A 26,250-nucleotide genomic window follows, 5' to 3' on the forward strand; every position below is an offset into this window, starting at 1 on the left:
CAGTGATGTCTTCCTCCGACGATCTATGCAACCTAGCCTCAGCTGCGCACGCTGCCGTGGCGCGTATGTCGCTCGGCGACATCGACGAGACGACGACGGTATCAGATACAAAAGAATCAAAATAGGGTTTTATTTTATATTTTTTTTTGTTTGTGATTTGTGTTTTTTTTCTTTTAGTAAAAATTATGTATTAACAGAGAAGAGCAAAAAATCAAGCTGATTTGTGTTTCTGTTCATGTTTGGGATTGTGATTTGTATTTTTTTTTTTTTTTTTTTATGGTGAAAATTTTGTATTAACAAAGAAGAGAAAAAAAAGAAAAAAGAAAAAAAAAAAGAACTGATTTGTTTCCTCTTTTTTTTACAAAAAAAAAAAAAAAAGGAAAAAAAATCTTACACTATGGCATAATGCATATGCATATACTGATATACTCAAGATCTTTACACAAGCTGATTTGGTGTGAGATTTTTTTTAAAATTTTTTTCCCCTTCACATTTTAAACTGGTTGGGCCTATTTTTGGCATCTGGGCGTTAAAAAAAAATTGGTTGTGATTGGGCCATGATTTGGTCCGAGAATTAGGCCTAGCTGGACGGGGCCCGCGGGGCCCGTGGAGCCCAGTGGGGCGGGTCTGGGCCCTGGAAAAAAAAAACCCGTTTAGTAAACGGGCCGGGTCCGGGCCGTGGGTCTTGGCCCGCGGGTGGGTCCGGGTATGGAAAAACCCGGCCCGAATCCGACCCGTTGCCATCCCTAATAGTGAGTTATATTGATTTTGTTTTTCGTTTGTGTGTGTATAGATGGTCATAATACTCCGGTATTCCAAGAGAAGTTTGTGTTTACGTTAATTGAAGGCCTTAAAGAGATAAGTGTTGCAGTTTGGAATAGCAATACAAAAGATGATTTCATTGGCAGCGGAAAGTAATTACTTTGTCTCATATTTTTGTTTTTTGAATTGATTTTGTGTGCTTTTTAGACCCTTTTGGATCAATTTTGTTAATTGGGTGTTTTTTTTTTTTTTTTTTTTTTTTTATAGGGTCCAATTGGGGAAGGTTCTTTCAAAGGGTTACGACGACCGCACTTGGTGTCTGTATACTAATAGTGGGGGGTAAGTGTTATAAATTACTAACCCTTTTAAGTGTATAATCTGTTTCTAAAATTATCTATAATATTTTGTCCTCCGAAAATTTTATCTCTTTAATTTTAGTATATTGTGTTTCTTAAACTATAGACAGATTTTCTTTGTTTCTTATTTTCAATAATAAATCATTTTATTGCAATACCGGTAATTGTTTGAGAAATCCAATATGTTCATATCTCTATAGAATAGAGAATAGTAGAAGCCAATTTTATTACAACTACTTAAATTGAGTTGACTTAATTCTGTACAGTTACAAAGTATAGCATGAAAGATAATGGAATTAATTGTTGTAAATTTTTCAGAAAGCTACTTTAAATAATAAGTCAATGTGTCTCTTACATTTGGGTATTAGTTAGAATTATTTTTCAAATGATTGTACTAATAAAAGTGAATGTGTATAAATTTTGTTTAACTATCCCGTGCATCGCACGGGTTAGCGACTAGTAATATAAATAACACCAACTTTTTAACCTACCATACCAACGTGTGGAGCACAAAAGGTCAATTATTCTTTTAAATAAATTATAAATGTGACAATGTTGTGCCACTAAATTCACTTAGTTTTTTAATGAAAAATTTTAATTACATTTCCTTATATATTATATTAAGTTTCTCAATTAAATTTAAACTCTTGGTTGTAGACTTGTAGTGATTAATGTACCACAAATAGTATTATCCGTTGCAAGTACAATTAAATTCAATATAGTTATGTGTTTGAATTTAATTGACAAACCTAATATACAACTACAACATCTACAAATTACTTATGAAAAAATAATTTTTTTTGCAAAATTTTATTATTCTAAATTTCAAATATTTAATGAATTTCTCATATCTTTCAACTAGTTGTCCTAAAAAAAACACCCTATAGTTATCAAGCACCAGTATATGAATTACAGGCCCATTGGCATAGAGACCCAAACTCTTGAAAACAGAAGTACATTATAGGTAACTGGCCCATAATCATGTCTCCGTTGGATAGTATAAGTATTTGATCCAACATCCAAATTTGAACCCGTCCCATCTGGCATTTATTTGGATATTTAGACTATTTGAAAAAAAGTTAGCTTATTTTTTAGCTTATTTTTTCACTTAAAGTGGATTACATTGCACTGTTAAGCAGGTCTTATTATTTCAAAATTCTGCTTTATATATATATATATATATATGAGAAATGCTAATGAATGCGTATTTGTTAATAATCCATTTAAAGAAAATTTTTATGCGAAAAAAAAAAAAATTAGGTTATGTTTGGTAATAGATTTTATTTTCTATTTTCAAAAACTTGTTTTTGGGAATATTAAAAAAAAAAACAATTTTCTTATATTTTTGAAATCAAAAACATATTTGATTAGTTGAAATTAAAAAAATAGTTTTTTTTAAAAAAATAGAAAATACTAAAATATGTTGTTACTAGGATTTGAACTCTAATACTAATTCATTAAATGAGACAAATTTATTAAATTAAATGTGTGTTTTCATTAACTTTTGAAAATTAGAAACTGAAAATAGTTTTTTGTAGGTTTTCAGTTTCTTTCACAAATTGAGTTTTGAGAACATTTTTTTGTTTTTGGGTTGCCAAACAAGTTTTTTAATTTAAAAAATATAAAATTTTTTTTGAAAACAAAAAATAATGGAAAAAAATAGTTGCCAAACATACCCTTAAAATTTTGACAATTTTTTTATTTTCCATAAAAGTTGTGTCAAAACTTTCCTAAATGAATTGTTAACCAATGCCTTAAGAGTATTTGTTAGTATAACCATTTTTCTATATACTTTCAGTAAAAAAAAAAAAAAAAAAAAGTTTTAACAAAATAAGTTGATCTCAGTCCTTTATACACAGAAGTGAGAAAGTGAAATAAGAAATCACACCAGTTTTTCTAAAATTTTTGAACTATTTTAGTATAAAAACTTACCTTTTTTTTTTTTTTTTTTTTTACACAATATAAATCCCTACATTAGATATTTTTTTTACACGTACACTTTTAATAAATCCCTTTATCAGTATACAGTACACTCTCTATTATTTAAATGATATTTGTATTTCTTTTATTATTATTTTATGGGTAAATTTCACAAACTTACCTGAGGTTTGTAATAATTAGGTTCAGAATATTTTAAAACCCATCAATTTAGTCCTTGAAAGACAACTTTGTCCTAATATACCAAACGCCGTTAGTGATCCTCTCTTCTGTCTCTCTTTCTTCACTCTTAGAAAACCTCCATGAATACTCTTTACAAATAATCTAAAAAAAAAAAAAAAAAAACTCACTGACCTGAAAACGCTAAGCACAAAAAAAAAAAAAAACACTAATAGCATTCTTCACTATCCACCACACACAGAAACGATCCAAAACTCGTACTATCGAATCTAATGGCTGCGTTCTGATCTGCCTCCTCGTCAGCCAGAGGAGTGTTCGCTCTTTCGCCGTGGCTAAGATTCAGTTAGAGAGGAAAAGAGAGTTATGAGATAGAGAACTCAGGGAAGAGAGTTTTCTTTTTCTTTTTGAGAAACAGAGAAGAGAGTAAGAGTGGAGAGAAACGAGACAGAATCGAGAGAGGGAGAGAGAGAGAAAGAAGAGAGCAGTAACGGGGTTTGGTCCGTTAGGGACAAAGTTGTCTTTTGAGGATCAAATGGGTAGGTTTTAAAATGTTTTGGATCTGATTGGTATTATCACAAATCTCAGGTAGGTTTGTGAAATTTACCCTTATTTTATTAATATCTCATGTATTTGTCTCTCTTCTCAACACTCTCTCGCACTCTGTTTGTAGTTTTACTCCACGTCTCTCCTCCCTCCTCAACTCTTTGCTGCCTCTCCAGTCTTCTCCCTAACTCTCTGCTTCTCTCGTATCCCAAACCCCGACACTCACACACGGTGGCAAGGTGATATCGTCAGCAGCAACATCGGCTCAACAATAGAGCTAGTCGGCTCGAAGCCATCTATAATCTATAGAATCAATCAAAGCTCAACAAGGTATAACTTTTCTATCAGTATTAGCTCCTTTCTACCTGGGTACTTCTTACATTTTCTTCATTGCTTAAAATTATTTGAAATTTATAGTTGAAATGATGCTCTATGGCCATTTTTGAGCTTGCCTTCTAAATGTTTGACATAATGCCTCACCGAGCTATTGATTTAAAAGCACAGAATATATTTTTACCCAAAACTAATATAAAAAAATTGTTTCTTTCCTGTGGTTCGTATTATTAAACCATGCTTGTAGACATGAGATATAAGTGGGTTTTCCAAATGTTTGATGTTTATTTGTGTATGAATAAGTAGAGGAATCAATAACAAGAAACATTTTGAAGCAGGTTATTTTATATGTAATTGAGTATAAGATGGCCCTTTGGTTGTACTCTCATCTGGGTTTGTGTCAGTTTTCAGTTTCCCTGGTGAAAGATTTCAAATTTTGAAGTTTGGGCATGTTTGTTGTTGTGTGATTAAAGGCTTTGGATTGCATCAGGGAAGTGCTAGATGGCGTTGAGGCGGTTCCTTGGGTTTTCTGATGGTGAGTTGATGAGGTCGGATTCAAAACCTTGTTCCAGACTAATGAGACAGACGGCTGGAATTTTTACCGTTGGAGGAGGATTAGGATTTTGGATTCTTTGTAGATTGCACTATGGTATGTCTAATGTTTTCCATTGCTTTTGTTATTTATGTTTTGTTTGTCTCTGGTAAATGACTAATTAGTATGATCCTTAATCTTTACCTTGGAGGAAGATGTGAGCGGTATTATATTTGCTGTATTTTATGCTATTGCTCTTTCTCAAATTTTGTCGTCTTCTCTAAGTTTGATATTTTGAAAAGTGATTGGTCTTCAATCGGCAATCTACATGCTAAAGTTTGGTATTGATTCTCTATCCTTTCCAGGGAAATTTGACCATTAGGACCCAGCTATTTATTTTTCATTGTCACAAGTACTTGTTTATACTTTATAAAATTCAAAGGCTGTTTGATGCTGAATATTTCATGGTATAAGAAATATCAAATTATGTGAATGTGTTATCTTGTTTATGGGGATGTTTTTAACTAAAGGACTGTTTATGATTGCGTCATAAGGCAATGAATCTGAACTACTGTTTTTATTTCTTGCCATCTAACATGATTGATCTAGTAATAACTACAATAAATTTCAAGATCAAATGCAGGCACTTGAAAGGGACCTTATGCTTTCAGTTCTTCCATCTCCCACTCGTGACTGTATTTTACTTATTTACTGTATCTGTGGTAACAAGAAATACGATTCCTCTGCTCATGCAGGTCCAAGAATTACGGTGCCTAGGAGCCTTCGGTGGGCAGCTTGTGGAGCAGTATCTGTTAGCTCTACGACTGCTTTACTGGTTCGCTTATTTAGTCCTGAATGTGAACCACAGAACATAGCTGCTTATGACAAGGGAAGTTAGTTTTAACTACTAGAGTTTGGTTTGGTTTTTGTTTCTGTGTCTGTAGGTTTGAAGCTTGTCTTGGATCTATTTTCTCATCAATAATGCAAGACCAATATTATTACTCATTCCTAACATGGACTACCATGATATAAACTTGTGGCATGCTAACTCACTTTCATTTACAGGATGAACAGGAATCTGAAATGTTGGTCTCGCAAGAGAAAGTTATCTTTAATTTAGTGTAAGCATACAATTTCTTTATGCATATTCTGTGTTGGCTACCATCACTAAAAATTAATAGATCAAAGTTTTCCTACAAATTGAGTTGGATGAATCTCTTCCAACACACCATGTGCTGGTTCGTAAAACTATCTAAGTTCATTAAATCATTTAAATAAGTCACTTGACTAATTAAATCATGTGGCTAAAAAGTACAGGTAGATAGTCATTGGAATCACCATGTAGTCTTCAACAAAATCAAACTAGTAATCTATATACTTGAAATTCTAACAAAGGTTTGTTTGAAGTTTGAACCGCCATGTAATTTGTTTCCCTTGTGGGTGGCGATATTTGTTCCTTTTTAGCTAGAAACCTTACCCTATATGCGATTTATTCTTTTGCAATGGGCTTAACGGATGAAATGGGCTTTGGAACACAAGTTGGCACGCTAAAAGTTTAGAACTTGCTATAGCCCAATGGACTAAGAATATTGCTTCCTTGTCTATATGAAAACTCTGAATCCCAACTCTTGCCCAATCTAAGACCTAGAAATTTTTCTTAAAAAAAAAAAAATCCATTTGAGCTATAATCAGTGCCCTCAACGTCACCATCCAAAATTTCATTCATGAATTGATAACTGGGGCCAAGGAGCAACCTAGACGCAACCTATTACCTGTCCACCTTATCATGTGGATCTTCACAAATGCCAAATGATATTTGCCAATGACAAATGTGACGAGTACAATGAGAAAAATTAGATTAGCTTTATGTCATTGTAATGTCAGCTGCATAATGCAAGCCAAAATTGAAGCCGATGAGGTCAACATCAAAAAGCCCCAACAAAAAGAAACACACACAGTCCATTATTAAGTTTCAACTTAAAATAATGGATTTGGTTGCCTTGTATTAAGTTTGATTAGGCTGCCACACATTTTCTAACCTCTTCCTTGAAACCAAAGGTAAATATTGATTAGGCTGAATAGAGGCTTATTAGTGTAGTAAAGTATAAACCTCTTTTAAGTAAATTTAAAAAGAAAAAAAAAATGTCGTCATGAGAATATGAATTCTTGTATTATGAAATGAACATCATCTTGTGTTATTATGAAGGATGATTTGAGTTTCAAACACAATCCATCACAATTTATTTTTATTATAATAACATATTCCCCACAATACACATATTTAGTTGACCCCTTATTAGAAGCCGGTCAAGCCATGTTAGTCGTGCATATCCCATTAGATTTTAGATTCATTTTGTTTATTGTTCTCAAGCAATTTAACAAAGCATGAAAAAACACAGTGCATCCCTATGATTCATCTCTATAAAAGTCAAGTTTAGCTTTCATTAATTTTGTTAATAAACTTTCTTGGAGTAACAATACAAAATATTCATCAAAAAAAAAAAAAAAAACAATACAAAACATCACCAATTCATTATGTACATAAACAAAATAACAAAACTTAGGTACAATACTTCAGGTGCAGTTCCTTAGGTTCTTTTTTTAAGATCCTGACATGTAGATACTTAACTAAAAACTAAAGTTTCATTTCATGAGAAAAAATTCACATGACAGAATTTTAAAAGAGAAACCTAAGAAATAGCACCTAAGTATTGTACCTAAGTCTTTCCCTAAACAAAATACATTTCTAACTCATTAATCCGTTCAAACCCATAGAAAATAAACAAATAATTAAGATCTTTTGACCCAAAAAAATGGACAAACATAAACTCAAGCTATATATATCCTAATCTAACTTGGAGAACCCAACCAGCCAATGATTTTACATTAAACAACACTCCCAAGTTCCAACTCATACAAACAAACGTGTCTATAATAATAATAAATCAAGCAATTTGTAATCATATAACATAAACATCCCCAAAATTTAGGTACATGTCACAGGAGAAACAAAAGTGGCAACAAGTATGAGAAGAAAGATGCATAAGATAATTTATCAAAAAGTAAAGAGTATAAGATTTTTTTTTTCTTAATAATTTAATAGTTACAATAGAGTAAGGGAGATTTAAATTTTGAAAATTTCTATAAAAAATTATAGAACTTTTCTTATGGGGCGACACACCTACACAACGGCATGTGCACCTCATTAAATGGGACACAATCACCAAGCTTAAGGTCTGTGGTGGGTTGGGTATTAGGGATTCCAAAACTACTAATGATGCCTTTCTTATGAATCAGGCATGGCGAATATGGTAGAACCTGCATTCTCTATTAGCCAAATTTCTCTCCCAAAAGCATTACCGAACAACTGATCTCTTGCAGACCACTTCGCATACTAGATCTCACTTGTGGAAGGCTCTGTTGTGGGGGTGGGACCTCTTACAGGGTGGTCTGCAGTGGATTATTCATAATGGCCGTAATATAAATTTTTGGACGGATCATTGGCTGCCCCCAAGACCAATCCACGGTCTAGAATGATCACTAACACTCACCAATGGGATTTCACACCTCTTAGTATGATATTGCCATCAACAATAACCCAATTTATTTATGCTCAGCCACTACCTATTCCTGGTTCTCTTGCTATTCTTACTGACGACCGTGTCTGGGACCACCACACGGGTATTTGCTCAGTAAAATCCGCTTACCATTCTCTTGTACCTAAATCCAACGAGGCTACATGGCAGTCTTCTGTATCATGGTCTTGGATTTGGAAGTTAAAAATACCTCCTAAAATTTGACTTTTTGTTTAGAAATATGCGCACCATTGTATTTCCACCAAATCAGTCATTTTCCCTCATGCTGCCTTGAGTGACCAAGTGTGTCCCTGTTGCAATGAGATTGAAACGCCAATTCATGTTTTACATGATTGCCACTTTGCACGTCTTATTTGGTCCTCCTTTCTTGTGCACTTCCTCATTTCTAATTTTTTCAGGCTTGAGCTCCATGATTGGTGCAAGCTTAATTCCAAACTTAATTCCCCTTTGTGTTATATCCCATGGAACATTATATTTTCTTTTATCATATGGGCGATTTGGTTGGGTCAAAATTCTTTGATTTTTACAGGAAAATTCATTCCTTATCATATTTTAAAACAAAACGCTATATTTCATGTCACAAAGTTTTTCTTCCTCAGCATTGTTTCGTTGGGGCACCCATCCCCGTCTTCCCTCAAATACATTAGGTGGAGCTCGGCTCCTTTTCCTTACCTAACTCTTAATACAGATGGAAGCTCTTTAGGCAACCCCAGAGAGTCTAGTGCAGGTGGCATGGCACGCAGAGCTAATGGAGAATGGTTGTGGGGTTTCTCATTACACCTAGGAGTCACCAATAATACTATGGCTGAACTGTGGGGTATCAGAGAGGCGTTGGCTCGAGCATGGGCCAAGGGTCATCATCGAGTTTGTCTTCAAATAGATTCTCTTCTTGCTTACAAATGGTTAAAAACTAATGAAGATTATCCTATGGAATTTGCTAACTTGATCTTGGATTGCAGGTGGCTCCTCAATAGGGATTGGGAGGTGCACGTTGACCATATTTGGAGAGAGGCTAATAGCTGTGCAGACTTATTGGCAAAGAGGGGTATTTCTTAGTCGGAAAGTGAAGTGTTGTATGATACATGTCCTACCTTTTTGTGGCAATTTTTATATTGGGACTCCATGGGTTTTGTCTCGGTTAATAACGATCCAGTAGTGTTTTGTTTAGTTTCAGCTATTCCTCTCTTCGTTTGGTATTGTTTGGATTGTGTTCAATTTGCTTCAGTTTAGTTTGTGTGGTTTGTGTATTGATGTGTTTACTTGTACTGTAGTCCTGTTGTAATATATTCCTGTTTGTAAGACTTCTGTTTATCTTGTATATCTCCCGTTTATGTAAAAAAAAAAGAAAAAAAAAGAAAAAAAAAAGAAAAGAATATTAAGGTTTATTCTTTTCCTTTCTCACAATAATGCGAGAACTATACTGGGATACCAAATTACCAATATCTTTCTCACACGTGAGTAACACACACATAAAAAAGAGTAGCAGAGAGAGAGCGAGAGAGAGAAGGAGACAAGAAGAGTGGAGGGTATGAAATGTCAGAAGCTGATTAGTTTATTCAGTTAATGGAAGGTGGAACCTCCCATGACACCCACTTGTAACTGGTTCTTGTTTTTTTCAACTCAGTTTCTGACCCTTTCTTCTCTCAAATTCAACCTCTTCAAACTCCAAACCCTACAAACTCTACCGCCCCCCACAAAAACCGCCACCACCACCACCCAAAACTCCATCACACCATGGGCTCCCAATCTCACCCTCACCCTCACCCTCATCTCAATGGTGACTCCAATACCCACATCCCAAAAAAGCCAAAGCTTTCATCTTTATCATCTTCTTTAATCACTGAAGCTGAAATCCAAAACGAATTCAACCACCATGACCCCACCGTAGCTCGCATCAACAATGGTTCCTTTGGCTGTTGCCCTCTCTCCATTATCCAGTCCCAGCAAGAACTGCAACTCGAATTCCTTCGCCAACCTGATCACTTCTACTTTTCCGAACTCAAACCGGGCATTCTCAAGTCCCGCATCCTCATCCAACGCCTCATCAATGCCCACCACCTTGATGAAATCTCCATCGTCGATAACGCCACCACTGCAGCCGCCATCGTCCTCCAAAACATCGCCTGGTCTTTCGCTGAAGGCAAATTCAATCATGGTGATGTTGCCATTATGCTTCACTATGCTTATGGTGCTGTGAAAAAGTCCATTGAGGCCTATGTTACCCGTGCCGGCGGGCATGTCATCGAGGTACATTTGCCCTTCCCTGTGAATTCTAAAGATGAGATTGTGTTTGAGTTTAGGAAGGCTTTAGAGAAAGGGAAAGAGAACGGTAAGAAAGTGAGGTTAGCTGTGATTGATCACATAACTTCAATGCCTAGTGTGGTTATACCCGTTAAGGAATTGGTTAGGATTTGTAGGGAGGAAGGTGTGGATCAAGTTTTTGTGGATGCAGCTCATGGAATTGGGTGTACTGATGTTGATATGCAAGACATTGGTGCTGATTTTTACACTAGTAATTTGCATAAGTGGCTCTTTTGCCCGCCTTCCATTGCGTTTTTGTATTGTAGGAAGTCGCCTGGGTGCATAGATTTGCACCATCCGGTTGTGTCTCACGAGTATGGAAATGGGTTGGCTGTGGAAAGTGCTTGGATTGGAACTAGGGACTATAGTGCTCAGTTGGTGGTTCCTAAGGTGTTTGATTTTGTCAATAGGTTTGAGGATGGTATTGAGGGGATCAAGAAGAGGAATCATGATAATGTTGTGGAGATGGGGCAGATGTTGGCAAAAGCGTGGGAGACAAATCTTGGATGCCCTCCGGAGATGTGTGCTAGCATGATCATGGTTGGGTTGCCAGCTTGTTTGGGGATTTCAAGTGATTTGGATACTTTGAAGTTGAGGACACATTTGAGGGAGAAGTTTGGTGTGGAAGTGCCTATTTATTACAGGGCACCAAAAGATGGGGAGGTTGATGTGGTAACTGGGTATGCAAGGATTTCTTATCAAGTCTACAACAAAGTTGAGGATTATCACAAGTTCCGGGACGCAATCAATCAGCTTGTTGGTGATGGGTTCACTTGCGCTCTTCTTTATAATTGAAGAGGTGTGTTTTCCTTTCATCTACTTTTTAATGGTTTATAGGTTATTTGTCGGTCCTACAAGGTACAATTTCATTTCCTTGTGTCTGGTACTCTAGTTGACCTGCTCTTTTGTGAAGTAGTAGTTAGTATTCTGTTGAATGAGTGTGATTTCAGATTTTGTATATTTTAAGCCTGAAAGTATCACTCCTCACTCTTCAGGTATGTGCCATAACTTGTTGAAGTATTCTGCCCCCGAGCAAGAGGATGCATTCATACTTTTCTCATAGAAACAGTAGTTTAGTGCCTTTAAAAAGTGATAACATTGAAATCTGCTGCATTTCATTATGTTGTTTAAATTGGAAGTTTAGTAATTTGTAATATATTTTTTTCTTTTCTGGCAAAAACCACATAAGGTTGTTTTTTTTAAATGCATAAGAAAAAAGAAGAAAAAAAAAAGGGTTATTCCTTGAGATTCAAATGATTATGTAGCTTATGCAGCAGACCCATTAGCACTTGTTTTTGTTTTAGGCAACTCAGTATTTATTATTCATCACTTTATTCATAACTTGGATCTTTTCCTACTCCTTATCTTTAAAATCTTTCATCGACATTTTCTAATTTGCAGACCTTCCACTTGTTTTATACCATCTCTCCTACCAATGAGATTTATAACTTGTCACAACTCAATTCTTACCACAGAAAAGCAAAGCTCCTTTCTGAAAAGGAGGCACATCAAGTACAAATATTTTTTTAAACCTATAGAGTACACTTTTTCTATGAGATTCTTGAAAATTTGTATAATCACCTTAACCACAAGGGTAAGCATTGATATGATCTTTGTGCGTCATTCTCATTACTTGCAACTAGACATTAGTTTGTAATCAGAGTGGTTAGGTCTCTGTGTGTTTCAGATTGCTCGGAGTGTTATTACTTGATCTTTGTTAGCTTGTCTATCTCAAATATAATTTCAATGTGTCACTTTCTGAAAACTCTTTGGATTAGTTGTTGCTGAACAACAAAGGAAAACATTATCAGAACAAATTATTATTCCTTTCCCTTCCCCTGCCCTGTTAATTCCATTATGTGTGTAATTTGGCAATCTTTTCAAGCACAATGCACAGATTGTCTCCCTTCACCCCTTTCTTCCCTCCTTTTGAGATTAAGCACTTCTAATATCTTTCCAATTTTGCTGTTAGATTTTGGTCTCACCAATTTTTGTAAGTCTGAAAACTCATAACCTACTACTCCTTCTTTATTAATCTTATTTTGGTTTGCATTTTTAATTTCTTAATTTAAAAAGCTAAAATCAGTTTCTTGGTTCAGTTTAATGAATCTTGTTTTGTCATTCCTGTCAACTGAAACTAAAAATCATTTTCAATGTTGTGATGAAAACTAATAAAAGCTCAATATTGTTGTCAGCAGCTCAACTAAGAACATTAATTTTTCATGTAGTAGTTAAAGTGTTTGTATGATATTTCTGACTTGGAATATTTCATGTGTGTGTATCTTTGAACAGAAGTAGTTTTGTTAGCACCTATTATTATTCATGGGTATGAAACCAGTGAATCATAGAACTCTTGTTAGCCACATCAAACATGAGGCATAGTAGTGATTAATTAATGCCTTTATGAGATAAGTGGTTTTCCCTAGAAATGCCTTGTGTTGTGATGAGATGAAAGGAGGAAGCCTTCTTTTGGTTCTTCAAATCCTCTTGTAAACATAAATAGGTGAGCAGTATGTTTATCAGACTCTTGGTTAATTCCGAATAGCTATTGCAAATTTGTGCAATAACTTGAGAATCTGATAGTCATTGCTATTCTTTTTTTTTTTTTTTGATGTGTTGTCGATTTATCTTACTTCAATGAGGCACTAAATACGTTTTTTTATTTAAATAACAGCTGTGTCTTGTGTGCTCGGCTACTTTTCATGGTTTCGCTACCATGAACTCCCAAAATCAGAGGAGAAACAAACTGCAGAGATGCAAGTAGCGGGGCAGAACAATAAGCTTTCGTAATTTGAGAAGAGATGTTTATCTATCTGTTGGGCTCCATGAGAGCTATTCTCCTGACTATTTGACATATGTATGCTTTTAACTTTTAGCTGCGAATTGAATTGAGTTTACATTAGTTGCTTGTGCTATCCTCTCTGTGTGATGATGTAAATTACTTTGCTGATTTTACTCTTTAATAAAGGCTAATGGAAGAGGGCATGGCTCTCATCCAAATCCTTCGAATGGTTTGCAACGTGTAAGTAGATAGTACATATATAGCTGATGATATCAGAGATTTGACTTTATGCCAATAAACTTGGACTACCGAAACATTGGAATTTATGCTAATACTCAACAGGGCACAGTTACTGTTTGATCCCTTCAATATCACTTGTCAACGTTGACTTCCCAAATCCTCTCACCAAAAATAGAAAGGATACGAATAAAACATTGCTATCACTTGCAATTTGAGATGTGGACTTTTAATAATGCACAAGTACTTATCACATTTATTCTCCATATTATGGCACATTTCGTACTTTACAAGGGGAGTTTGATTTATTTTTCTTGCCTACCTTATCTCACAATTATTGATAAATTGACTGTCCCAAGGCAGCAGATGGAAGGTAGAGAAGAGTAGAAGATTCTCCCCTCCCATCCTCCCCTTCATTTATGCATCGGGCTAATATCTTGACATTTTTTCATAAAATATGAGAGACACTAAATGACCACAAAGATGGGTGATAAATACTCATTTAGATGAGGTGTAGTTAATAAAGAAGGTACGATTGATAGGTTTGCAAGGCAAGTCTATGAAGTTGTAGATGTACACTCCAATTGCGCATAGTATGGGTGGGCTAATAACCTAATCTACATCCATAAAGGGGTTTTCGTTTTGGGTTTATTTGAGTGAGTTCTTCGAGCATGTGAGGTATTTTGAGCCCCCTCCCACATTTATCACGTAAATATGAGAAGGATTACTTGGAGCTGGCTCTAAAATATTAGTTAGAAGTTTTGAACTTAGAATATCATGAATTTCATAAGACTTTAGAAACCATTACATTAACCTTCAAGAAAAAAAAGAAAAAAAAGAAAAAAAAGAGGGTGGGAGTGAAGAAGGGTTATATGTAATTGCAAGTGGTGCCAACTTGATTCATAAACTATTTGAAAAAACAAATTGAAAAATAAAAGAAAGTACTGGTTTAATTTGATAATTTTAATTTTTAACATGTATTTTGTAAAGGTGTTACCAGTTTATTGGCAAAATCACTACCAAGTTACTTGTAAATTTTTAATAACACCCCAATCCAAAAAGAAAAAAAGAAAAAGAAGAAAAAGAAGAAGAGAGAAAACAGAATAAAATGGTGAATCATCCAATAGAGAAGAGATTTCATCTATTCAAACTTTACCCAATCTTGGTTATGGACCAAAGCATAATATTAGCAACTTTTGTGACCCTCGCAACTCATGAGTGTAATCAAATTTCTTTCCAATTTGATTTAAAATAATCTCACTTAACCCATTGCTTAAATCACTTACATTCGGTTATGATTCTAAAAAAGGGGGGGGGGGTGTTATTGATCACAGTAGAGTTTATCATGCTTAAGTTCTTGAAAAATCATTTTTATCACAAGTATTAGAGAATGACAATTAGTAATCTTTGTGATACTCACATGTCTAACCAAAATTATATTGGACAAAATTTTTTCCTAAAAAACTAATTTGTAAGAATTCTCTCCAAATTATTACTCTATATAATGATTGTTCTATAAGAGTTTGGTATGAACCATCCTCTAACCCAAATTTGGTGGACTATTTAAAACACCAATTGTTGTTGATCTAGTTCTTACTTGAGCAGGTGGGTTTGAATAGAGTCTTGGGTCTAATAGGGTTAGGCCACCCTTTTTAGGCCTTCAATGAAAAAAAAAAAAAAAAACCCAACTTCATATTACTTGGTTCCCTAGAGTTAGTTTGGAAGGTAAACATTTCTCATACTTGACATTTAGACCCAATGCATGGGAAAAACAAAATTACATACTCAATATTCATCCAATCCATCAGTCAAAATCGTTGACAATCCTTTAGGTGGAGCCAGCTCAATTGGGTGGGTCGAGTTTTATGGATGCTTGAGCGGCCCTAGTCAAGAGTTCGATTTAGGAGTTATCACAAACTTAGAGGGGTCAATAATATTTTTTAAAAATGATTATAAGTGAAATAAAAAGAGTAGTACCCATCATACAATTTTGTGTTATAATTTTCTAGGTGGAGAGTTGTGGTATAAAATTGTACTTAAAGTTGTGTCTTGATTATTACTAAAAAAAATAAAATAAAAAATAAAAAAAAAAAGTGAAAAAACAAGAGTGATAGAAGAATAAACAAACAAGAGAAGAGAAACATATCTAATCAAGATCAATTTTTGCATTAATACTAATACTAGGAGTAGTGGTAGTAGTAACGTTTGATTTCTAAGACTTTGGTTTTTTGTTGTGGTATTACCGACATAACTTTCCAGCCTCCCCCAAATTTAACCCTGAACAATTTCTCTCTCTCTCTCTCTCTCTGTGACTCTCTGTTTTTGTGTTTTGGACGTATTTTACGTAGATGTAAGCAAATTGTGGCGAATTTGTGGGCGAGAGAGGCAGAGACAGAGACAGAGCCCAATTTCAATTTAGATTCTGAACCCAACACCTCTCTTTAGCTTTCTTGCCTCCTCTCAGGTAACAATTTTCTATCTTCACATATATATTTTTTTTGAATTTTCAATTCTGTATAATCTTAGGGTTTACCAATCATCCCCTCTAATGCAATTTGGGGTTTTTGTTCAATGGCTTCTATGATCGAAAATTTTGAATTTTTTGTTCTCTAGGGCGCATTGGGTGTTTTTATTATTATTTGTGTTTATTTATGCTTTCTGGGTTAGGCATGGGGATGATTAGTTTCAATTTATTGTGCTTGAATTGTGAGGGTAAAGTTTCGAAATTTTTGTTATTTGGGGCTATTGGTGAGGTTTCTGTGCAATTTTTGCTTCTGGGTTTTTCTTTTGCTGACCTTTTGGATGCACCTTTGCTGTTTCTGAGGTCCCTTCTGTGTTTGGCTGCTGAGAAAATCTCCAAATTATGAATAAAATAAAAATGGGGTTAAAATTATTAGAGTTCAAATCAGTTGCCTAATACCCGCATCTAATGCAATTGGAATTTTCTTTTGCGTGTCAATTGGTTATATAAGTATGCATTAATTAGTGGAAGTAGTAAAAAAAGGCCTCGTTTAGGAGGTAAGAGAGAGTATGATTTCGGATAAAATAGAATGATTAGAAAAGAATACATGTGGGCAAATTCATAGATAACCCAAAATTTTGGTACTAGGGCTTGGTTCTTGTTGTTGTAATTGGTTTTATAAGCTGTTCGTTTTCTTTAATTTATCATGTTGAATTAGCTTTGTTGAGGGCCTGAGGCCGTGCATGTTGATACTTTAATTGTTTTTAGTTGTACTTTCAACTTGTTTCCAACATTTTCACAAAAATCAGAATGGTTTTGGGGATGTTAATTTTTATGGCTTCCTTTTTATTTTCTTTTTTTGAGAAAATTTTTTATGGCTTACTTGAGTGGAGAGGGTTTACGATAATAGTGATTTTGTATGCAATGTGTTAAATTTCAATGGCTTCATTCTTTATGAAAGTGTTTTAATGTCTGAAATTGATAAGTTTGTTTGTTATCCTTTTGAATGATTTGAAATAAGAGTATACTTTTTGACCAAAGCAGGTCATGGCAGGGAAGAAAATTATAGCGATATGTCAGTTAGGAGGAGAATTTGAGACAAATAGAGATGGTTCATTGTCGTACAGAGGTGGTGATGCTCATGCTATAGACGTTGATGACCAAATGAAGTTTAATGAGTTTAAGATGGAAGTGGCAGAAATGTTTAATTGTAGCATTGATACCATGTATATTAAATACTTCCTTCCTGGCAATAAGAAGACTCTCATTACGATTTCCAATGACAAAGATCTAAAGCGCATGATAAAGTTCCATGGAGACTCTCTTACTGCTGATGTTTATGTCATTATGGAAGAAATTGTTGCTCTTGATGTATCAAACTTGCCTGCCAGTAGGTAGTCTTCTTGATGTCTAAGCTTAAGTTTATTTGTTACTTTTGGATCTTTTGGTTTAAATTTGTAAAGCCTTGGATTTTGTAGGTCAAGCAGAACAACTTTGTCAGAAACTGTTCTTCCAGTTGATGCCCCTCTTGACATTGTAGATGGTATTGTGGATGATACCACCCAGCCTGAAGTCACACTTGATGCTGCTCTTGATATTGTAGATGATACCAATCATGTTGACACCCATATGATCATACCTGCTGAAATTTCTCCCATTTTCTCTATAGTTAGTTCCAATGATGAGAAGCATGCTAAAGGTGCACAGCAGTGGCAGAATACCATTACAGGTGTGGGGCAAAGGTTCAACAGTGTTCATGAATTTCGTGAGTCTCTGCGTAAATATGCAATTGCACATCAGTTTGCATTCAGGTACAAGAAGAATGATAGTCATCGTGTGACTGTCAAATGCAAAGCAGAAGGCTGTCCTTGGAGAATACATGCCTCAAGGTTGTCAACCACTCAATTAATATGTATTAAAAAGATGAATCCAACGCATACGTGTGAGGGGGCTGTTGCAACAACAGGGCATCAGGCAACTAGGAGCTGGGTGGCTAGTATTATTAAGGAGAAGTTGAAAGTTTTCCCGAATTATAAGCCCAAGGATATTGTCAATGACATCAAACAGGAATATGGAATACAACTGAACTACTTCCAGGCATGGCGTGGGAAAGAAATTGCAAAGGAGCAGCTTCAGGGTTCATACAAAGAAGCTTATAATCAGTTACCTTTTTTCTGTGAGAGGATAATGGAGACCAATCCAGGAAGTCTGGCTACATTCACCACTAAGGAAGACTCAAGTTTCCATCGTCTCTTTGTCTCGTTCCATGCCTCGTTATACGGTTTCCAACAAGGTTGTCGGCCTCTTCTTTTTCTTGATAGCATACCCTTAAAGTCAAAATATCAAGGCACGCTGTTAGCTGCAACAGCAGCAGATGGAGATGATGGTGTATTTCCTGTTGCTTTTGCTGTAGTTGATGCAGAATCTGACGATAATTGGCATTGGTTCTTGTTACAATTGAAATCTGCCCTCTCAACATCTTGTCCAATAACATTTGTGGCAGACAGACAGAAGGGGTTAAGGGAGTCCATTGCTGATATATTTACAGGCTCGTACCATGCATACTGCCTACGTTACTTGACTGAGCAATTTATTAGAGACTTAAAAGGGCAGTTTTCTCATGAGGTGAAGCGACTCATGGTTGAGGATTTTTATGCTGCTGCTTATGCACCTACGCCTGAAAGCTTCCAAAGATCTATTGAAAGCATTAAAAGTATTTCTCTTGAAGCTTACAATTGGATTGTACAAAGTGAACCCCTGAACTGGGCAAATTCATATTTTCATGGTGCCAGATATAACCATATGACATCAAACTTTGGGGAGCTATTCTATAGTTGGGCTTCAGATGCACATGAATTACCAATAACACAGATGGTTGATGTGATAAGGGGCAAGATTATGGAGTTGATTTACACACGGCGAGCAGATTCCATCCAGTGGTTGACTAGACTAACTCCATCCATGGAGGAAAAACTCAAAAAGGAAAACCATAAAGTTCCTCCCCTTCAAGTGCTACTGTCAGCTGGTAGCACATTTGAGGTTCGTGGTGACACCATTGAAATGGTTGATATTGATCATTGGGATTGTAGTTGCAAAGGGTGGCAGTTAACTGGTTTACCATGCTGCCATGCAATTGCTGTTCTTGGTTGCATGGGTCGGAGCCCATATGATTATTGTTCCAGATACTTCACAACGGAGAGCTACAGATTAACTTATTCAGAGTCTGTAAATCCTATTCCAAATGCGGACGTGCCTGTGCTAAAAGATTCTTCTCAGCTCACTGTAACTGTAACCCCACCTCCCACCCGCCGCCCACCAGGCCGGCCCACTACGAAGCGGTATGGATCACAAGAGGTAGTGAAACGTCAACTCCAGTGCAGCAGATGCAAGGGTCATGGACACAACAAGTCCACTTGCAAAGAGTTCATTTAGAGTTTTAGACATTGTAAGCATCGGCTTCTTGTATATAATGCATCTTTATACCCATTTCATGTAATGGTATGATGCTTGTTTTTATCACCTGTTCTGTGGATTGTCTATCTTCACTGATTATGCTCACAAGCATATGTTCTAGCTCAAATGATTCTTTCCCCCCTTCCATAATAATGGATTGGAGGGTGAGGTTTTGGGTTCATGATCAATTGAGTGTGCATGTGTTACTTCCTAATCAAAGAAAAAGAAAAGTGCAAACCCTGTTCATAGTATTTATTTGCATCTGTAGTTATGGTTCCCTTTGCATTACTCTGTTGTCCATAGGAGCTTATGTCTGTGTATGTTCTGTCACGCGTATATAATCTTCAATGGTTTAGCTGCGCATATCTTATGGATGTTTATCTGTTGTAAAAACTAAGGTGCATCTATTGGTATGGTCTCCCTTTCTTTGCTTTCTTGTTCGTTTAAAAATGTACATATAAATTACCTTTTAACCTCTTAATTTGTAAACAGGATGATCATTTCAACTTTTGCACTGCCAGCCCAGTTGGTAGCTCTTTTTTAATACATGAATGTGCTGATGCATACCTAATTTGATGGACAGTGTTGATTTCTGTTGATGACATGGTTGTATGTTAGCACTGAGTTTTTAGATGACCCAACAGGGTTCCCTAGGAGTCAATGAGCCCGCAGGATTTTATTTTTTTTCCTTTTTCCCCTGTTTAAACAAATTTTGTTGACTATTAACTAATAGAACCTGTTTTGTTTTCTGCTAATAGGATTGCACCAAAGGACACTGCGCATCATAATCTTGTACATCTAACAACTCTTTTGGAGTGGATGAAAAATAGACCTGTAATTTAGTTTAAAATAACCAAGCCATGGGACCTGATGTATGCAATGGAAGTGTTAGAGAAGGTAGTTTCTCTTGTTATTCTGTGTCTTACTAACTTCAGTTTTTGCTAGTATAAGTGACATTTAGCGACTGTGACATAATAATATATAAAGATTTTCTTACTGTTGTTTGAAAGTTCTATACAAGATGCAGTCATTATGCTGATCTAAACTTTAAATATATTCGTTATTTTAGTTTTACCATCCATAAGATTTAAGAGCAACCATATATAATTATGAGTTTACTGGAATGTATTTTAATATGTTATTTCTATTTTTTGAGAATGATAGCTGGGTTTAGCAGCCATGATCTGAATTATTTTCTTCCGATGTGATAAAGCACATCACAAATATGGTTTGTTGAGTATTACTAGCTCAATAACTCCAGAGCAAAAATAATTTCACTTTTTTTTTGGTTGCAATCGTCGAGGCAACAAGTTATTAACAATAAATGATAAAATGATATTAGTGGTGAGTTTAAATGAGAAGTAATAAAAATTTGTCAAATCAATTATTGTGATGGGTTGAATACATTTTGAGTGTGGCATCTACTTTGAACATTACTGGGACCTTGGTGACTTTGATGGCCACAGGAAATCAGCTTCAAAATTCCCAAAATGAGCCTTGCAATTGTGCTGCTGATTTGAACTAATCGTATGGGTATTATCTGGCATGTGGCATAAGCATAAAACCGTAGAATACAACTTTGATATTGTTTGAGGCCTTATGGTAGGGTCACAACAAAAATTCATAATGGTATTACAACAGTCCTTAATTTTCTTACCACCCAGACGGCTGAGACGGGTCATAAAAAAAAGATGTAAATTATGGTGGGCTCAAGTGTGAGATGGTAGGCAAATTGGAGGTGTTAAAGAATTTTGTTGTGGCCCTAAGGCCCCTAACTTGATTGTATTGTTTTCAAGTGCTTGATGTAAATAGAATTTATCAATTTGACTCGAGAGTTCTTCTGGATATTAGGAGCTAAAAATTTTGGCGTGAAAATTTCCAAGAGTATTGATGAATCAACAATTGCTCTATTTATGGCTTCGGATTGTCTATTTGACTGGAAAAAGAAAGTTAGCAATAGCATAACAAAAAATAAAAGAAAAGAAAAGAAAAAAGAAACTCTACTTTCCAATGATATTAGTCATCATGGCATAGAACAATCTCTACAACATGCTTCATGGTGGGTCTTTCATCCTTGTGTTCTGCGCACATTGCAAAGCCACTCTAACCAATAAGCAACTGAGTTTTGCTAAGGAAAAAAAAAAACATGTGTCATTGAATTTTCTATTAGATAAATCCATAAGTTTCGAAAATTTAAACCTAGAAAATCAATGTTCTTTAGATAACAAATAAAACACCTTATATTATCATTTCAATTTTCCAATCATTACTTCCATCTAAAATTCCAAATACATGAAAAAAATTTTTGGGATGTTAAAACTTAGTGGGAGTATTTTAGACATTACACAAAAAAATATTTTAAGAATCATAAGCTTTTATTATGGTTTAACTGAGAGAATCACAATATGAAATATTTGCTATTTTCTAAAATATTAAAGGAAAAATTGCTTGATTTTAAAGTTAAAGAAGGAATTGTAGACTACCTCAAACATAAAGGATGAAAAGTGTTTTTATCCTAAGTTTTTGTTTTTTGTTTTTGTTTTTTTTTTTTTTTTTTTTTTTTTTGTTTTTGTAAAACTATATGTTTTTACTTAAAATGGTGTATAAAGAAAAAAAAAAAAAATTACATGTCAACCCAAGAAAATTGTATGTGAAAAAGTGAATTTTGGCTCAACATCGTTGATTAAACCAATAAATTTTTTTTAGAAACACAATAAAATGGCACAACATTTTTATAATACCTTTATAATTTTGTTATATTTTATACTTGTAAAAAATTGATAACTCAGTAATTTTGAAAATATTTTGATGACAACAAAATGTCTTAACATTTTTACAAAAGAAATTTTATGTCCACTACTACATTTTCATAACAAATTATAAGTAATAGGTTGTTACAAGTTGTTATTGGTGGGCAAAAAAGTTATTTCATTAGCAAGTTTAAATTAGAACCAATAACAATTTACCACTTATGGTTTGTTATGAAAGTGTTGTGAAAAATGTTGTAGATGTAGCACTTGTTTTGCACAATAACTTTATTTTTAGTTGTGATTAGTTCCAATATGATATTTTATTATTTTATTTTGATCTATAAGAAATTAACACTTCAACAATTGTGAAAATATTGTGCCAATTCGTTGTGTTAATATTTTATTTTTTTGTGAAACATTGCGAGTTGAACAAACCAAAATTAATGTAGCAAAACTACTGTAACTTTACGAATTAAAAAAAATGCGGCCGGTGAAATAGTGCAAGTTGAACAAGCGAAAAATACTATAACTTCAAGGCATTTTCTCTTTTTATATATAGATAATATAATATAAAATAAAATAAAAAAACTAATTGGTGTACATGAGAAGAAAAAAAATCCATCTCCCCAAATTGGCCAAATGCCTTGAATAAGTATGAAAAGTTTTTTAGTAGCATTAGAATGAGTCCAAAAACTTGACTAAACCAACACACTATTCCTAAGCCTATTGAAAATAATTTTGTGAAACATTGCGAATAGAACAAACCAAATATAATGTAGCAAAACTATTGTAACTTTATTAATTCAAAAAAAAAAAAAAAATAGTGGCCAGTGAAACAGTGCAAGTTGAACAAACCAAAAATACTGTAGCTTCAAGGCATTTTCTCTTTTTATATATAGATAATATAATATAAAACAAAACAAAAACAAATTAGTGTACATGAGAAGAAAAAAAATCCATCTCACTAGATTGACTAAATGCCTTGAATAAGTATTAAAGGTTATTTAGTTGCATTAGAATGAGTCCAAAAACTTGACTAAACCAAAACACTATTCCTAAGCCTATTGAAAATAATTTTGTGAAACATTGCGAGTTGAACAAACCATAGCAAAACTATTGTAGCTTTACACATTAAAAAAAAAGTGGCTGGTGAAATAGTGCAAGTTGAACAAACCAAAAATACTGTAACTTCACTCTTTTAATATATAGATAATATAATATAAAAAAAAACAAAAATAAATTGGTGTACATGAGAAGAAAAAAAATCCATCTCACTAGATTGACTAAATGCCTTGAATAAGTATTAAAGGTTATTTAGTTGCATTAGAATGAGTCCAAAAACTTGACTAAACCAAAACACTATTCCGAAGCCTATTGAAAATAATTTTGTGAAACATTGCGAATTGAACAAACCAAAAATAACGTAGCAAAACTATTGTAGCTTTACACATTAAAAAAAAAAGTGGCCGGTGAAACAGTGCAAGTTGAACAAATCAAAAATACTGTAACTTCACTCTTTTTATATATAGATAATATAATATAAAACAAAACAAAAACAAATTAGTGTACATGAGAAGAAAAAACATCCATCTCACTAGATTGGCCAAATGCCTTGAATAAGTATAAAATGTTTTTTAGTTGCATTAGAATAAGTCCAAAAACTTGACTAAACCAAAACACTATTCCTAAGTCTATTGACTCTTTATATAGTTAATAGATTAAATTGTTTAATTATATGAGATTATGATGCCGTTTGGATTGCGCTGAAACCTGCGTCTGCATTTGTTGCGTTTGCGTTCCTTCTTCTTTTTTTTTTTTTTTTTTTTTTTCATTTCACGCGTTTTGCTGAAAGGCAGGTGACAATTATCACTGTAGTAGTACTGTTTATGAGACCCATAGCCACTTTATTAAAAAAAAAAAAATATTAAAAATGGGTCCCATGATACTATTCACACATTTAAAAATTACTTTGCTACAGTGTTTTCAGTTTTCAGTTTCAGCAACGTACAATAAGTTCAATCCAAATGGACTCTATTTGTAAATGAACTAATTGAACATTATCATAGTCTTTGAGATGCATTGTATGTGATTTAGTTATAGAAGATATAAATCACAAGTTCCTTATAAACTCGAAATGTAGTTCATAATCGGTGATGAAATTGGGCGTTTTATCTGCGAACATTATAACATATCAATTAAGATGGTTTGTTTTGAACATGGAAGTGAAGACTTCTAGTTAATGTGTCTTAAGTAAGACATATTGAACTTGACCGTTGTGAGATTAATTATTCAACTAACAACTGTCACCTGAATAATAAATCTCACGACTTCTAATTTTATAGACTCTCAAACCTGAGAGGATAATGAATCTGATTATGAAATGTAGGTTACTTTGATATATTAGGAGTGAGATCTAATTTAACGATCAAAATCTTAGTATGTTGGGTAACCGCACATAGTGTTAAGGGAACACATATTCTCAAGATAAAATCTATAATCTCTTTTTATAGAGACACGAAATATCCCCTTGAGATAAGTTTAATAAGAACTGGTTATTTAGGGCCGGCTACTTTAGTAAAGAGTTACTAAAGTTTATATTTAATGAAATTAGATTTTATAAATATGAATAAATAAAAGATTAAATTGGAAACTCAAGGAATAAAATAGTTATTTACAAAGTAACAGTTTATTATGACTTTGTTCACTATGGATATATCATGGAGGGGTCAAATGATATCATATTAGAGTCTTGAGATATAATTTATTAATAAGGCCTAGAGTGTAATTATATTCCATAATGGTACTTTTTATATAATCAATGATAACTCTAGGTTTGTCAAGAGTTGATAGATAAGCCTGAGGCCCATTAGAGAGCTGGAGCCTTATTTGTCTCTTTGGTCTCATCCCAAGCCATACACTAAAACCCAATTAGGCTAGCCCAAAAGGCTAACCCAATTAAATAATTAGTTTTTATTTAATAAGAGTTATTAAATAAAGTAACTATCCAGGCAGTTAAAAGTACGTATGATTAAAAAGAAGGAAAAAAAAAAGTTTTATCTGTAAGATCTTTTGAATACATTTTTCTTTTGGAAAATTAATGTACTTAAGAATTGATTGAGAGACCACTCATCTTGGGCATTATGTGGAATTGTGATGTAAATTGGAGGTTTTCTCAAGTCTTGTTTTTGAATTTTATTACATCAAGGTACACTTTTTCTTCTTTGTTCTAGAATTCAAGGTTATATGTTATTTTTTATGATTGAAGTAGATACTTATGTTGCTTCCGTTGCATGTTTTGTATGAAATACAAAACTAGTTTTTCCAACTATATTATGGTTTGTTTTGATCTGTGTTGGTATTTAAATTGATATAGTTTAATATCAAGAGAAATACAATACAAAATGGTCTACAAAATCTCAATATATTATCAAAGAAACCAAATGGTATTATAAAAATACCTAAGAATTGCATACTAAGCCAAAATGCGAATTAGACACTAGCATGGTCGATATTGATATGGTGGATGGAACAACTCTACAGAGCATTAGCATCAAGTGTGCTAAATCCTAAATTTTTATCAGTTAGCACACCAAACATAAAAAAACAATACCTTATTTAGATGTTTCAAATGCTAAGAGGTGCATATAGGAGCTTGACTTGAAGCTGGGGGCATGTGGCTTGGTTGGCAGATCGTCGGGGGTGGCGCGTGAGGGTGCTGACAGGTTCATTGGGCCATATTCAAATTCTTCTAGCAATATTTTTTAGATGGTCAAGAGCTGAGTGGTATGCTCAGGACTTGAAATTTGAAAAGGAGCTAGGCTCGAAGGGCATAGAGCCATAGACATGAGAGAAACAATGCACTAGTGATATGAGAACACGGGCATTTTTTTTTTAATACTTAAATATCGCTTAAAGAACATTTAGTTAATATTTTATATGAAATTTCTTTTATTATTAAAATATATTATTTATTATTTTTTGATATTACTAATTCACATAATAGTGAACCATTTTTAAAAATTTTTT

General features: G+C 34.0%; 3 protein-coding genes across 7 annotated transcripts; all 3 read left to right on the forward strand.

The window, feature by feature from the left end:
- The first annotated feature begins 3,439 nt into the window (after positions 1 to 3,439).
- Positions 3,440 to 5,649, forward strand: LOC126716589 (uncharacterized). Of its 3 annotated transcripts, XM_050417422.1 has the most exons (4): positions 3,440 to 3,772; positions 3,907 to 4,109; positions 4,603 to 4,761; positions 5,400 to 5,649. In XM_050417422.1, the coding sequence occupies exons 3-4, from the start codon at positions 4,614 to 4,616 to the stop codon at positions 5,540 to 5,542; spliced, it is 291 nt and encodes a 96-aa protein (XP_050273379.1). In that variant the 5' UTR covers positions 3,440 to 3,772; positions 3,907 to 4,109; positions 4,603 to 4,613; the 3' UTR covers positions 5,543 to 5,649. The 3 variants fall into 3 exon arrangements, with proteins under 3 accessions (XP_050273379.1, XP_050273378.1, XP_050273377.1); XM_050417421.1 differs by lacking the exon at positions 3,440 to 3,772 and having other exon boundaries at positions 3,829 to 4,109; positions 4,586 to 4,761; XM_050417420.1 differs by lacking the exon at positions 3,440 to 3,772 and having other exon boundaries at positions 3,829 to 4,109.
- Positions 5,650 to 9,661: 4,012 nt separating this feature from the next.
- LOC126716590 (probable L-cysteine desulfhydrase, chloroplastic) lies at positions 9,662 to 13,555 on the forward strand. Of its 2 annotated transcripts, none has more exons than XM_050417424.1 (2): positions 9,662 to 11,340; positions 11,537 to 13,287. In XM_050417424.1, the coding sequence occupies exon 1, from the start codon at positions 9,975 to 9,977 to the stop codon at positions 11,334 to 11,336; it is 1,362 nt and encodes a 453-aa protein (XP_050273381.1). In that variant the 5' UTR covers positions 9,662 to 9,974; the 3' UTR covers positions 11,337 to 11,340; positions 11,537 to 13,287. The 2 variants fall into 2 exon arrangements, with proteins under 2 accessions (XP_050273381.1, XP_050273380.1); XM_050417423.1 differs by having other exon boundaries at positions 9,665 to 11,340; positions 13,216 to 13,555.
- Positions 13,556 to 15,656: 2,101 nt separating this feature from the next.
- On the forward strand, positions 15,657 to 20,528 carry LOC126716591 (uncharacterized). 2 transcript variants are annotated; one of them, XM_050417426.1, is made up of 4 exons: positions 15,657 to 16,024; positions 17,066 to 17,415; positions 17,500 to 19,466; positions 20,233 to 20,528. In XM_050417426.1, the coding sequence occupies exons 2-3, from the start codon at positions 17,069 to 17,071 to the stop codon at positions 19,451 to 19,453; spliced, it is 2,301 nt and encodes a 766-aa protein (XP_050273383.1). In that variant the 5' UTR covers positions 15,657 to 16,024; positions 17,066 to 17,068; the 3' UTR covers positions 19,454 to 19,466; positions 20,233 to 20,528. The 2 variants fall into 2 exon arrangements, with proteins under 2 accessions (XP_050273383.1, XP_050273382.1); XM_050417425.1 differs by lacking the exon at positions 20,233 to 20,528 and having other exon boundaries at positions 17,500 to 19,722.
- The last annotated feature ends 5,722 nt before the right edge of the window (positions 20,529 to 26,250 follow it).

The sequence above is a fragment of the Quercus robur genome, chromosome 3 (assembly GCF_932294415.1).
Source record: "Quercus robur chromosome 3, dhQueRobu3.1, whole genome shotgun sequence".
In the NCBI taxonomy this organism is placed as follows: Eukaryota; Viridiplantae; Streptophyta; class Magnoliopsida; order Fagales; family Fagaceae; genus Quercus; species Quercus robur.

Excerpts from the sequence above, each read along its gene's own strand:
- LOC126716589 (XM_050417422.1), top strand. The coding sequence starts at position 4,614 with ATGGCGTTGAGGCGGTTCCTTGGGTTTTCTGATGGTGAGTTGATGAGG. Across the intron at positions 4,762-5,399 it reads TCTTTGTAGATTGCACTATG|GTCCAAGAATTACGGTGCCT; the intron begins GTATGTCTAATG and ends CTGCTCATGCAG.
- LOC126716590 (XM_050417424.1), top strand. The coding sequence starts at position 9,975 with ATGGGCTCCCAATCTCACCCTCACCCTCACCCTCATCTCAATGGTGAC.
- LOC126716591 (XM_050417426.1), top strand. The coding sequence starts at position 17,069 with ATGGCAGGGAAGAAAATTATAGCGATATGTCAGTTAGGAGGAGAATTT. Across the intron at positions 17,416-17,499 it reads TCAAACTTGCCTGCCAGTAG|GTCAAGCAGAACAACTTTGT; the intron begins GTAGTCTTCTTG and ends TGGATTTTGTAG.